The 15348-nt window shown below is 37.4% G+C and overlaps 1 protein-coding gene across 2 annotated transcripts; it reads right to left on the bottom strand.

Annotated features, from left to right (window-relative positions):
• Positions 1-321: 321 nt before the first annotated feature.
• LOC113309595 lies at positions 322-14578 on the bottom strand. 2 transcript variants are annotated; one of them, XM_026558047.1, is made up of 4 exons: positions 14501-14578; positions 13973-14398; positions 13349-13879; positions 322-357 (listed from the first exon to the last, which is right to left on the bottom strand). In XM_026558047.1, exons 1-3 carry the CDS (start codon positions 14544-14546, stop codon positions 13380-13382), a joined length of 972 nt encoding a protein of 323 aa, XP_026413832.1. In that variant the 5' UTR covers positions 14547-14578; the 3' UTR covers positions 322-357; positions 13349-13379. The 2 variants fall into 2 exon arrangements, with proteins under 2 accessions (XP_026413832.1, XP_026413831.1); XM_026558046.1 differs by lacking the exon at positions 322-357 and having other exon boundaries at positions 13119-13879.
• Positions 14579-15348: the final 770 nt, after the last annotated feature.

The following is a 15348-nucleotide window of genomic DNA, read 5'->3' on the forward strand; positions in this document are numbered from 1 at the left end:
TTTTTCCGTTCCTAGTTGGATGGACCACATCATGATCATTCCATTCACATAATTGCTGCCCACATTTTTGTTTCGAGTCCTGCTCTTCGGATAATAGCATGAATGATGCTATAAACAGGATTTTTAATATGGAAATGGAAGGATTTTAGTATAATATAAAGATAGTGTTAGTTGTTTGGATGATTGATTACATATTATGAGCTCCTCCTGATCATCAGATTATCAACCTCTAAACAACTTCCAAATTCCCCTAACTAAAAACTGAAATAAACCCTAAAACAAAATGAAAAACTATATAGAAAATGAAACATCAAAAGACAACACAGCAGCAACAAACTTGAAAACCAAAAGACTAACCACCTTCCATTTCCCCTTATCACTAGTACTACTAATCCAGATCAGAGATTCTTCCTGCTGATGATTCCTTCTTCAACTTGAGTTTGTTCTTGAACAGCTTAACTTGAAAACCAAAACATATCAACAAATTCACTAAATCAAGACATTTTAATATGGAAACGGAAGATATATAGAGAGATCATCAGTTGTTGATGTAGGGTGATGATTGATTACATTGTGGGATCCATATCGAATATCAACAACTTTCAGAAACCCCTACACACTGAAAGTGCAAAAGACAAACTAGACGAAAAAGAAAAATTAAAAAGAAATTTCAAAAGACAGCGGCAGTTGCTAACTTAAAAACCAAGGACTAGACCGACCGCCACCTTATCACTACTAAACCAAACTTCATTCAACACCTGTTCTTCGGGTTTGAGTTAAAGTATATTGAACGTTTCAACATAGAACTTCTTATTTCCTTCAGCTTTGGGTTTAGAAACATTCATCCTTGTAGTAGTATTATTCTTGATTTCTTCAGGTGTGAGTTTAGAAACATGCATCCTTTGAGCATTATTCTTGATTTCTTCAGCATTGAGTTTAGAGATATACATCCTTGCAATACTCTCTGGGCCTTTGGTATAATCACCCTTAATTCCCAACTGAAGGAAGTTCGCATTCAATTCAATACTGAAATTCCTCATCCCGTTCTTATCAGCATAACCATCAGGCATCTTGTATGCATCTATTCCTACATTGATATTAATAAACTTTGATTGTTTTACCGAAAGATATATTGGATCCCCAAATGCACGCATATGAAATGTCAAATTAATAACATCTTCATGTTCAACAGCACTCCACTTTGATGCTATCTTCCACAAATTCTCCGATGGATTTAGATAATAGTTATTAGGACTTCCAGCTGCTATTGCTGCATAAGCATAGAAAAAATCCATATTAAAGTTTCAAAACCAAAAATAATCAAAAGAAAAAAGAAAAACAGATTTCAAAGTCTAAGAACATAACCAGTTTCTTGAAGAGGTGGATTTTTGAAGAAGCCATTAGTGTAGAAATCAAGAAAAAGATCCAGACTAGTTTGTTTTCTCTGTAGGTTCTGTGTGCAAGTGAGGTAATGACTAATGAGACAATGAGTCAATGGTATGTACTATGTAATAAGAGGAGGTGATGAGTTGAGCGAATATTTTGGTTATTCTGCTCTGTGTATATGTAATACACTAGTAGAATGGGAAGTATACTCCGGTTCTCATCGCTTGACACGTTTGTCTTTAAGAAGTTGTGGTGATAAGATCAACGCCCACTACATTATTTTCTACTAGCTGAGCCAAACAACCAACCCCAGCAAATGCATTTTAGATTTATTCACTGTGATTTTTTGGAGATTTTGTTGGAAATAGGCTAAAAGATGGCCACCAGCTAAAGCTTAATATCTAGTAGTACTACTCCAATGGCTTTTGTTGGAAACAGGATTTTTATACGTCCTCAGGCTTCATTCAATAACGTCTGTGCCCTTCTTCCCACCACCAGTAACCAAAGAAATCACAGCTTGTAGTGCACGTGAAGAATCAGTCATGTTGGATTTGGAAGTAACATGCAGTCCGAAATGAGAGTACAAGACTGAAAATGCTGACTGGCACGCGCATTGGATAATACTCCCTCCATCCCACCATTAAGTGATCTATTTGGTTTTTAATTTTGTCCCATCATTAAGTGATCTATATCACTGAACAAAGAGATATTTCTAAAATTACCCTTTTAATTGATTATAAGAAATATAAGAAATATGCATAATTTGATAGGCATATTTATATTCGTTACGTAGGTGTTTTAAAATGCTTTTCAATGGTATAAAGTTTGCGAACATCCGCGGTATAGTTTGAGAGATAAATCATTTCAAAATCATTAATTATTATCCATAAGGATATAATTGTAAAAAATGCTTAAAAATCTTTTTTTCCTTGCTTGTCTTAAAATTTGTGCAAACTTCAACTAGGTCACTTAATAATGGGACGGAGGGAGTAACTTCTTTGAATAGGAATTAAAGGTACAATAGTGAGTTGTCGTCTTTGAAGAGTAACCTGATTTTTAGGGTTTCAAAATTTTACTCAAAAATGTGCTATATATTTTGCTTTTGGTGTGACCCTTAATTAGCTAGCCTCTTTAATATTTTGAGCTTTCAACCAAAACTGAGACTAAAAAATACGTTTGACCAACTAGTAGATTTTTGAAAACTCAATTCAGTTCATTGTGGGCATAACATGCAAGCCAAAATGTCTCTGCATACCCCCTGGACCCTACCTAACTGGAATGCACTGGATAATTCGCTCTAACAAACTCAGTAAGTAACGTGATATTTTGGTGCGACTTTAGTAGTATTATTCTTGATTTCTTCGGGTGTGAGTTTGGAAACATGCATCCTTTCAGCATTATTCTTGATTTCTTCAGCATTATTCTTGATTTCTTCGGGTGTGAGTTTAGAGATAAACCACCTTGAAATACCTTCAGAAGCTTTGGTATAATCACACTCAACTCCCAACTGAAGGAAATTAGGATTCAACTCAACATTGAAATTCTGCATACCATTGTTATCAGCATAACCAGCAGGCATCTTGTATCCATCTTTTCCTATGTTGATATTAATAAACTTTTCTCTTACAGAAATGAAAACTCCTTCCGGTGCTAAACCACGCATATGAACTGTAAAATCAAGAACATCTCCATGTTCAACCACATTCCACCTCCATGGTATCTTCCACAAATTCTCAGATGGATTCAGATAATAGTTATTAGGACTTCCAGCTGCTATTGCTGCATACGCATGGAAAAACCCATATTAAACTTTTAAAACCATAAGTAAAAAAAAGAAAAGAAAAACAGATTTCAAAGTCTAAGAACATACTCAGTTTCTTGAAGAGGTGGATTTTTGAAGAAGCCATTAGTGTAGAAATTAAGAAGAAGCTCTAGACTAGTTTGTTTTCTCTGTAGGTTCTGTGCAAGTGAGGTAATGAGACAATGAGTCGATGGTATGTACTTAGAGAGGAGGTGATGAGTTGAGCGAATATTTTGGTTATTCTGCTCTGTTTATGTAACAGTAGAGTGGGAAGTTGGTGTAGAATGTTAGTACTAGAAATCACACAATGTATAAAACTTCTCAAAGTAAGAGTTTTCTTTTCTTTAAAATCTGCTTTTCTTCCTTACAAACGTGGCCATATATAGGCCTTATGGAATATGCCAATATCTTTTATGATTAATGCTAATAAAGAGGAAATCCTAATAAATATGATATCATGCAAATACTTGCAAGATATCTCTTATTTCCTAACAAAATAACAAATAGGAAAATATTCATACATGGCTAACGGATATTCTTTCGTCGATCCCTTCATTCCAAGTAGGATTCTGCCATATCTTGCACTACATCATTCTCCCCGGGAAAGAGGAAATTCTCCCCCGAATTAGGTAGGGTAGAAAAATCATCATCAGACAAGTCGCCGTGGTAGGGAATGAGATGACGTACACTGAACACATCAGCAGTATGAATATGACTGGGAAGTCGCAGACGGTAAGCATTAGGATTGATCTTCTCAATAATTTCAAAAGGACCAATCTTGCGAGGACCCAATTTGTTGTATGTGCCCGTAGAGAAACGTTCCTTAATAAGTACAGCCCAAACGAAATCACCTACCTCAAATTCAACGTGACGACGATGCTTATCGGCGGCCGTTTTGTACTTCGTAGAGGACGCCACCAAGTTTTGAGCAGCATCAGCATGTATCTGTTGTAAGTGATGCACCAACTCATCAGCAGTGGCATGCACTCGTTGTAAATCTGGCACAGGCGCAAGATCAAGGGGTGAACGCGGATTAAATCCACAGACCACTTGGAAAGGGCTAAACCCGGTGCTCTTATGAATGGCTCTGTTGAAGGCAAATTCTGCTTGAAACAAATGCCTGTCCCATTGTTTAGTGTGAGAACCCACCAGGCTGCGAAGTATGTTCCCAAGAGATCGGTTAACAACCTCTGTCTGCCCATCCGTTTGAGGGTGATAAGCACTGCTGAATTTCAACTCCGTACGCAATAATTTCCAAAGAGACCTCCAGAAATGACTAAGAAATTTAGAATCACGGTCCGATACAATGGATTCTGGGAGACCATGAAGACGATACACGTGTTGGAAAAACAAAAATGCCACATGAACCGCATCCGTAGTTTTTTTGCAAGCTATAAAGTGCGCCATTTTGGAAAATCTGTCAACTACGACAAAAACAGAATCCATTCCATGTTGAGTGCGAGGCAAACCCACAACAAAGTCCATACTAATATCAGTCCAAGGCTTAGACGGAATTGGTAATGGCATATAAAGACCAGCATTTGTCGAAGAACCTTTAGATACCTGACAGATATGACAACGAGAAACGAAACGTTGTACCTCTTTAAACAAGCGCGGCCAAAAGTATGATGTTGAAACCAACTGGAAGGTCTTGTCACGACCAAAGTGACCCTCGTTATGCAGTTCTTGAACGATACGTAAACGCCAGCTACAGTCTGGAATGCAAAGTCGAGTTCCCTTGAAGAGAAAACCATCCAACAGCGTGAACTGGGCATTGTTGCCAGCATGCACAGCGTCCAGAATTGAGCCAAAATAGGGGTCAGTCTTGTACAAATCAGCAAACGACTCCAAACCTAAGACCTCCGTCCGTAGTGACGTTAGCAGACTTCGTCGACGACTAAGACCATCAGCCACACGATTCTGAGTGCCAGCCTTGTGTTTGAGGACAAATGTGAAATCCTGTAGATAATTAGCCCATTTAACTTGTCGTGCATTCATCTTGTCTTGATTGCCGATGTGCTTGAGAGCATCATGGTCAGTAAACAATACAAATTCAGAATGAATCAAATAATGACGCCAGTGCTTTAGGGTTTGGATGATGGCATAAAACTCTAGTTCATACGTGCTGTAATTTCGCTTAGCTCCATTTAATTTCTCACTAAAAAATGCGATCGGTTTGCTGGTTTGGCTGAGGACTGCACCTATACCAACCTTAGAGGCGTCTGTATGAACCTCAAATGGTAAAGAAAAATTTGGTAAAGACAATATAGGGCAGAACAAAGCTTCTCCTTCAGCAAGATGAAGCTTGTTGTAGCTGCGTCTGTCCAAGAAAACTTGCCATTCTTCATGCAGTCGGTGATTGCTGCTGCAATAGTGCTAAAGTGGGGAATAAACCTTCTATAAAAGGACGCGAACCCATGAAAACTCCTGGCCTCATGGATTGTTTACGGACAAGGCCAAGTACGCACAGCATCAACCTTCGATTCATCCACGGAAATACCATCCTTGGATATGACGTATCCAAGAAACAAAATGCGATCTGTACCGAAGACACACTTCTTTGTAGCGGCAAAGAAATTTTGCTGGCGTAAGACTACTAAGACCTCACGAAGATGACGCAAGTGCATATCCAAGTTAGTACTATAAACCAAAATGTCATCGAAATAAACGACCACAAACTTACCCAAGAATGGTTTTAATACTTCATTCATGACACGCATAAACGTACTTGGAGCATTGGAGAGACCAAACGGCATCACCAACCATTCATAAAGTCCTTCCCTAGTTTTAAAAGCGGTCTTCCACTCATCTCCAGGCCGTATACGAATCTGATGGTAGCCACTACGCAAATCCAATTTGCTAAAAATCGTAGCACCATGAAGCTGGTCCAGGATATCATCCAGACGAGGGATGGGAAAACGATACTTCACCGTAATCTTATTAATAGCACGACTGTCCACACACATGCGCCATGAACCGTCCTTCTTAGGAATGAGCAACGCCGGAACTGCACAAGGACTAAGACTCTCCCTGATGAGACCCTTGGCTAAACTAACTCCCCTACCTGACGTTGTAGTTCCTCGTGTTCTCTTGGGCTCATACGGTAATGAGCTCGATTAGGAAGAACCGATCCTGGTACTAAGTCTATCCGGTGCTGAATAGCTCGAGATGGAGGCAACCCCTCCGGAAGGTCAACAGGAAAAATGTCCGCAAAGTCCGATAATACTCCCTGGATACATGACGGAACCTCCACAGCCGTCGCATGCAAGAGAGACCACACAAGATGATGAACACAATACCCTCATCTATCATCTCGGTCTCAAACGTACGCCAAGACAGAAAATTGGAAGCCAGATTAGAGAGTGGTTTGTGCACAGTCTCCTTGGCAGGTACTAACGTGATGCGAGTCGATTTGAACAAGAATGAATATGTGTTTAGCTTACCATCGTGAATTACCTCCCTGTCGTATTGCCAAGGTCGTCCCAATAGCAGATGACAAGCATCCATAACCACGACATCACACCACAAATCATCTTCGTATACAGAACCAATGGAAAACTTCACAAGACAACGTTTGGAAATAGTTACCTCCGAACCTTTACTCAGCCAGTGAAGAGAGTACGGACTAGGATGTTTCTCTGTTGATAACTTGAGCTTTCTCACAGCTTCTTCAGACACCACGTTCTCACAGCTTCCTGAGTCAATGATCATTCGACAGACTTTGCCTTCTATGGTGCACGTTGTCTGGAAGATGTTCTTTCTGAGCCATGACTCATCAGTGTCAACCTTCGGCGTCAGGAACGATGGTCGAGAAATCATCAAGCAGTCACCTTGGTCCCCTGGAAGAAATACTTCGTCGAACTCAGTTGATGTCTCCTCCGCATCAGCAAAGACATCATCAGCAACAGTAGTCTCTACAAGTAAAGCTTTGCCAGGTCGACCAGCCTTACGACAATCGTTCGCCAAGTGACCAGGATCACCACATCGGTAGCATTTAGGACCAGGCCTCTGAGACGTACTAACATTCTGTTGAGCGGAAGCAATCTGTGAAGGAGTAATAGTAGGACGGCCAACAGCTGCTCTAATTGACTTACGGGATAATTGTTTTTCCAAACGCAGAGCTCGTTGGTGAACCTCAGACACAGAAAAATAATCAAACATATTTAGTGTGTCCTGGAAAGTCTCACGCAGACCACCTATATAGCGGGAGACAAGCTGATCATCGGTGTCTGCAATACCTGACCGAGTGACCAAATCATAGAACTCTTTCGTATATTCATCAATGGATCGAAAACCATGACGAAGGTTTTGTAAACGAATATACAGTTCTCTGGTATAGTTAAATGGCAAAAAGGCTGAACGCATACACTTTTCAAGCCTTGCCCAGGAAGAAATAGGAGTTTTACCTTTTTGAATACGGGAAGCTTTCAGTTGACGCCACCAAACAGCAACCCTACCCCGAAAGCGTGTAGCCACAAGCGGAACCAGTCGATCATCAGGAACCCTCTTAAATTCCAGAACTTCCTCCACAGTAGAAAACCAGTCGATACAATCCTCTGGTGTCAACCCGCTACCATGAAACTCAGGAATTTCGATGCGGAATGATGATTCCCAACTCCTAGATTCACGCTCACGCCCAGCAAAAGGGTTATCAGTATCATTATCGTCATCTTCATCAGATGAATTGGACTCATCAGTAGGAGGATGACGGCGCTCATGTCGTTGTAACAGGGTTGCTACCTGACCGGCGAGCTGCTCAACCGTGCGTGATAGTTCATCGTATCTCGTTCTCTCCATTACCTCCTCAACCAAAGCTTCGCGAGGACCACCCTGACCTCTACCACGAACCATGTTGGAAGGATCGATACCCAGTTTCTGAATACCAAATGGTGTAGAATGTTAGTACTAGAAATCACACAATGTATAAAACTTCTCAAAGGAAGAGTTTTCTTTTCTTTAAAATCTGCTTTTCTTCCTTACAAACGTGGCCATATATAGGCCTTATGGAATATGCCAATATCTTTTATGATTAATGCTAATAAAGAGGAAATCCTAATAAATATGATATCATGCAAATACTTGCAAGATATCTCTTATTTCCTAACAAAATAACAAATAGGAAAATATTCATACATGGCTAACGGATATTCTTTCGTCGATCCCTTCCTTCCAAGTAGGATTCTGCCATATCTTGCACTACATCAGAAGTATATTCCGGTTCTCATCGCTTGACACATTTAGCTTTAAGAAGTTGTTCTGATAAGATCAACGGCCACTACGTTATCTGCTAGCCAAGCCAATCAACCCCCAGCAAATGCATTTTAGATTTATTCACTGGTACTATTATAGTGTTCTTAGTTAGTGGCAGGTCCACCCATTAAAGCCCAGTAACCGGAGGTCCATAATTAAAACAAAACATGAAAATGGACCAAATTTTTTAAGCCCAGGTCCTACACACGTGTGTAACCTATTACGTGCATTTTAATAATTCCCAAAATGACCTTCACTATAAATATAACAGAAATAAAAGCCACATTTTCTCAATTTTCTTCTCAGATCCGTTTTCTCTCTCTCGCTCGCTCTCCTCTTCTCTGCTGCAGCCGCTTATGAAGTTTAGACCTGGGGTTTGTGAAGATGTTTCGCGGTTTTACAGGTATCTTATGTAATCTTTTCTCCGGTTCTTCTTTGTTTTTGATTAATTCTCAACTGAATCATGAAGATATGATTGATTTCATGATGTTTTCACTTTCTTTTTCCAGTTTTGGTAGTTCGATTTCATGATGTTCTCTAGTTTTTCACGTGCTGCTGATTTTTAGACTATGAATCAACAGTACATATTTGGTGTACTGAAATATACTGCTCTAATTTTGTTGTTTTTTTTATAGTTTTGGAGATTTTTCTTGTTTGATCCAGAAGTACATATACGGAATACTCAAATTAAAGTGTTTCGATTTTATTTTTTCATAGATTCGCTACTTGTTTTTCACATGCAGCTAAATTTTTGATTATGAATCAGCAGTACATACATGGTGTACTGAAAAATTATGCTTTAATTTTGTTATTTTTGTAGTTTTGGATATTCTTCTTCTTCGATCTAGAAGTATATATATGGAATACTGGAAAAAAAAGTGTTTCGATTCAGTTTTTTATAGATTCATTACTTGGTTTTCACATGCAGCTGATTTTAGTTCCATTTTGGTTTTTTTTATATGCTTTTGAGTTGCTTTTGTGTATTAATCATCGGTACGTATATGATATATTGGTGGATTTTAATGAAACAAATTCAGATCTAAATAAAAAATCATGTTTTATGTTTATTTCATTAGTAGATCTGATATTTTTATGGTTTTTGGTTTCATTTTCAATTTTCTTTTGTGTATTAACCATCAATACATATCTGACGTACTGTTTTCTTTTTTTGTTTACTATGAATCTATAGGTTTTCTCTTATTTTTTTGGTTTGATCCAGGAGTACATATATGTTGTACTGGTTGAAACTTCTTCTGATTCTGTTTTATTCAGAGTTTTGCCACTTTTTTTGGTTTGATCCATGAGTTCGTATGTGAAATACTGAAGTATGTGCTTTGATTCGGTTATATTCATGGATTCATCACTTCTTGACATGTAATTGAGTTTTTAGTTTATGAATCCACGGTACGTATATGTTGTACTGATAAAAACTTCTTTTAATTCTGTTTTATTCATAGTGTTGCCACTTTATTTTGGTTTGATCCATGAGTACGTATGCGAAATACTGAAATGGATGCTAGTTTTGTTGCTGTGTTTTAATATTGTTATATTCTGGTCATATTTACAGGTTCAATATGTCCAACGGATACATACTCTATATGTAAGCAGTGAGGCAGATACATACTTAGATTTGTACGTAGTGTAGCAGATATGTACTCAGATTTGTAAGCAGTGTACCAGATATGTACTCAAATTTGTAAGCAGTGTAGACACACACATTTGGTAGTAATGGGTATTATGGACATTTCCATGTTTTAATTAATTTTGGACCTGCGGATAAAAGAAAGATCCGGTCGGACCCTATTATAAATAACTATATGGACCTAGGACCAAACAAGAAATTTTTATATGATTGTAAATTTTTTGGATAGGGTAAAAGATAGCCACCGGCTCAAGCTTAATTTCTAGTAGTACTACTCAGTCTACTCCAATTGCTTTTAAAAAAAAATTTGAAACGAGTGTTTTATTTTTTTTGATCAAATTTTTATATGATTGTCTCATTGTATCTGTTACTAGTAATTCAAAATTTATGGCCATTTTTAGCCCCAATTTTTTGGGTTCCTAGTTGGATGGACCACTTCATGATCATTTGTTGCCATATTTTTGTTTCGAGTTTAATACATCTGTCCAACACTCAAACTGGACTAACAAGATTTACTTCACCACCAACTTTTTTACTTTGCGGAATCTTTGCAGTTTGCATCCCCAAATCCTCACCGCCTTACTTATTCTCAATATGCTGCACATATTACCAACTTGATTTCAGATATTGGTAGTACTGAGTGTCATTTAGTTGTCTGCGACGCTGACAGTATAAATAGGATTTTTGTGTCCTCGGGCTCATTCAACAACCTTTGTGCTCTTTGTGAGTCCTTCCGTCCCACCACCAGTAACCACCAGCTTGTAGTGCACGTGAAGAATCAGTCATGTTGGATTTGGAAGTAAGATGCAATCCGAAATGAGAGTACAAGGCCCCCTACCTGACTGGCACGCGCATTGGATGATAACTTCTTTGGATAGGAATTGAAGGTATAACAGTGAGTTGTCATCTTTGAAGAGTAACATGATTTTTAGGGTTTCAAAATTTTACTCAAAATGTGCTTTTTTGCTTTTGTTGTGGCCCTTAGCTAGTCTCTTTAAGATTTACCATTTTGAGCTTTCAACCAAAACTGAGACTAGAAAACAAAAGCTTCTCCGGTCTCTCTCTAATGTGGAGAATCTCTGTATGTATTTTGATATTTGCATAGAGATGACAGCACCATTAAAAGCTTTGTTTGATGAAAGATTTTAATCATAGTTTAAAGATGCATGGATAGTGTTATAGCTGTATATTATGAGCTCCTAATCATCATAATACAAATCTCAAAACAACAACCAAAACACCTAGAAGCTAAAATTGTAAAGACATAAACACTAATAACAAAGAAAGATAAACTAGAAAGAAACATCAGATGACAACAAACTTAAAATACCAAAGACTTGGCAACCTTCCATTTCCCTTACATTAGACTAGACAGCACCAGCAACCTTCTTTTCTGCAGATGCTTTGATTTTGAATATGAACATCCTTTGAATACTCTCTGAAAGTCTGATAGTAGGATCAAGCTTAAATCCCAACTGAAGGAAGTTAGGGTTCAACTCGATACTGAACTTGTTCATCCCATCCTTGTGAACAAACCTGGAAGCCTTTTCATTGTTACTTTGATATTAATAAACTTGCCATTCATCAGGGTCATAACTTCATCCCCTAAGCCATCAAAATCGATTGTCAAAACAAGAAGATCTTGATGTTCAACGACCCTCCACATTTTAGCTACTGTCCATAAGTTATCCGATGGATTCAGATAGTAATCTTCAGGAGCTCCAGCTTCTATTGCTGAATAAAACACAAAAAATCCATGTTAAAAATCTATAAACAACTTAAATAAACATATCAGAAGTAAAAAAGAATTGATTTCAGAGACTAAAAGTTAACCTGATTTCTTGAAGAGGTGGATTTTTGAAGAAGAGGCGATTAAAATGTAGAAATTAAGAAATATTTGTTGAGATGATTGATTGTATTTTATTGATTTCAGAGACTAAAAAACTTTCTTTTTTGTGTATGTGTGAGGAAATGAGGTGGTATTTATGGAGAGGATGGAGATATTTGTTGAGATGATTGATTGTATTTTATTGTTTGAATCGGTGGAGAATATCTTATGGAAGATATTCGTTGCTCTGCAGAGTGTGTGTGGGTGAGGAAATGAGACAAAAAACTGGTGGTTTTTAAAGAGGAGGCATGAGATATTCGTTTGAGTTGGGGGTGTATGTTTGATCACGTACTCCTCTTCTCATCACTTGACACGTTTAGCTTTAGGACACGATTGCGCCGATAAGATTAACTGCCGTATTTACTATCTAAGCCAATCAATTAAACTCAGAGTTACCTACTTACGGTGGTGGATCATTTTATTGGAAATAGGCTAAAGTCACTCATCGGCTAAAGCTACTTTTATGAGACTCATATGTATACAATGGAGCTGCACGTTGATACCGGAAGCTCAATGTCATGATTAGATTTCTGATTACGATCCTATAACACGAATTTGGAAATCAGTAGTCATTTTTGGTTTTGCAATACGTGTCCGAGAGTACTTAAAATTGACGCTTAATCCAGTGAGGACATTAGATAGATAGGAGGGGTTTCTGGTAAGCCATTAAATTAACCACCCTTAACTTCGTATGAGAATCTGATATAGATTTGACTAGCTAACTGGATGATATTTTGATTTTTGAAGACGTCCTACGCAACTGGCACATGCACTAGAGGATTCGCTCAAATAAGCTTATAGGATTTGAAAGTACAAGTGTGAGCTGTAAGAGTCAAGTAACATGATTTTTAGGGTTTCAAAATTTGAATTTCTAGTATCTGCTTTTTGGTGTACTTGACTTTAACTTGCCTCTGAAGTTTTACCATTTTAGGCTTTCATCCAAAACTGAGACTCAGCAAAGCTGATTTTTACAGAAAACACACAGAGAGCTAGGAAACAAAACAATCTCTGGGATTCAACAGAGTACACAGGGCAACAGATAACACCATTAAGATTCCTGTTTCAAGCTGTACTTATTTTCTTCAACAAAAACATATCAAAAAATACATAGAAAGTAAATCAAAACATTGATTTTAATATGGAAATGGAAGGATTTTACTAATTAATAATATAAAGATAGATTAGATATTGTTAGTTGTTTAGATGATTGATTACAAATTATGAGCTCATCCTGATCATCAGATTATCAACCTCTAAACAACTTCCAAATTCCCCTAACTAAAAACTGAAATCAACCCTAAAACAAAATGCAAAACTATATAGAAAATGAAACATCAAAAGACAGCACAGCAGCAACAAACTTGAAAACCAAAAGACTAACCACCTTCCATTTCCCCTTATCACTAGTACTACTAATCCAGATCAGAGATTCTTCCTGCTGATGATTCCTTCTTCAACTTGAGTTTGTTCTTCAACAACTTAGCGGTACTCTCAGGTTCAGGAGGACCAAGATCCAGATCAGAGATTCTTCCTGCTGATAGTTCCTTCTTCAACTTGAGTTTAGTAATTAACAGATTTGTGGTACCACCATGATCTTCAGAGACACTGTAAGGAGAAGGATCACTGTTCAAATCTAACTTGAGGAATTTTGGATTCATTACAATACTAAAGTTCTTCATCCCATCCTCATGATGAAAACGAGCAGCCTTTCTCTTGTTTTCTACATCTACTTCAATATTAATAATATTCTTTTCTCCATCTACCTCAATGAAAACAAGATCCCCAATGAGAACCATATTGATACTCAGAACAAGATCATCTTCATGTTCAACAACACTCCACATGAATGCTATCTTCATCAAGTTATCAGATGGATCCAGATAGTAATCTTCAGGGGTTCCAGCTTCAATTGCTGAATCAAACAAACATACATAAGCATAATGTTAAAACTTATTAAACCACAAAAATAAAAATCAATAGATTTCGAAGGCTAATAAAAGTATACCTGATTTCTTGAAGAGGTGGATTTTTGGAGAAGAAGAAGAAGCCATTACTGCTGATTCCTTGAGCTTGAGTTTGTAAATCATGACCCTTGCCAGCTTTGAGGAGTCCTCAGGAAGCACTTTGTAAGTAGCATCATCCTTCGTATTTATCTTCTTGATGAATTTTGGATTCATCTTAATTCTAAAGACCTTCATCCCATCCCTGTGCTTAAAACGAGCAGCCTTTTCCTTGTTTTCTAAAGCAACAACAATTTGAATTTCATATTCTTCTGGCTCTGGCCCAAGCAAAACTAGATCCCCAATAGCAAACAAATCGACACTCAAAACAAGATAATCTTCATGTTCAACGATACCCCAGGCAGATCTTATCTTCATCAAGTTATCCGATGGATCCAGATAGTAATCTCCAGGGGTTCCAGCTTCAATTGCTGAATCAAACAAACACACATAAGCATAATGTTAAAATTTATTACTCAACAAAAATAAACAAAAAAAAGATATATAGATTTTAAGAGTGTAAATTAGTATACCTGATTTCTTGTAGAGGTGGATTTTTGGAGAAGAAGAAGAAGCCATTAGAAGAAACCCTAAACTTTCTTCTTTCTCTTTTTGCTCTGCAGAGTGTTGTGTGTGAGAGAGAGGAAATGAGACAATAAATAGCCTATCAAGTACTCTGTGTATGCAACACTATGAGTTGTCAAGTACTCCTCTTCTCATCGCTTGACACGTGTAGTTTAATTTAGGAAGATTGTGCCGGTGAAAATCAATAACAACCACAGTAATTACTAATTACCTGAACCCAGCAGATTTATTCAATCAATGTGCGACTTATGGTGTTATGCTAAAGGTTTTTTTGTTCCAGAAGTTGGCTGTACTACGCGAAGGTCTACATTGGTACTCCTCCCCAACAATTATGGTTTACTTGTTTACTTGAGATTTGATGCATTTCTAGTGACATATTTTGAAGGTCCACTCCGCAACAATTTTTATTTCTTATTTTTTGTGTAAAACATGCAATGTATATACGCACGAGAACATGTTAACCATTATTAAGGTACTTTTTTTAGTTTAGGAATTTGTAGTATTTATCTTTCAATTTTTTTCTTCACAAATTGCTAATTTGAGAAAATTTGGGAACAACTTTTCTCATTCAAACATAAAAACAAGTTAGAAATTAAATGTCACGCATGGAAGAAAATTTATGTCATATCTTAGCAGAGCCAATGTTATAGTCGGAAAAAGTTTGTTCACACACCTAGACCAGGCACATGATTGATTGAGATGATGCCAACAAATACAGCAAATGTCTCGAGTGGTTACATGAATTCTTCAAAGAATAGGTTTCTGATTACGATCCTATAACACGAATTTGGAAATC

The sequence above is a fragment of the Papaver somniferum genome, chromosome 9 (assembly GCF_003573695.1).
Source record: "Papaver somniferum cultivar HN1 chromosome 9, ASM357369v1, whole genome shotgun sequence".
Taxonomy (NCBI): domain Eukaryota; kingdom Viridiplantae; phylum Streptophyta; class Magnoliopsida; order Ranunculales; family Papaveraceae; genus Papaver; species Papaver somniferum.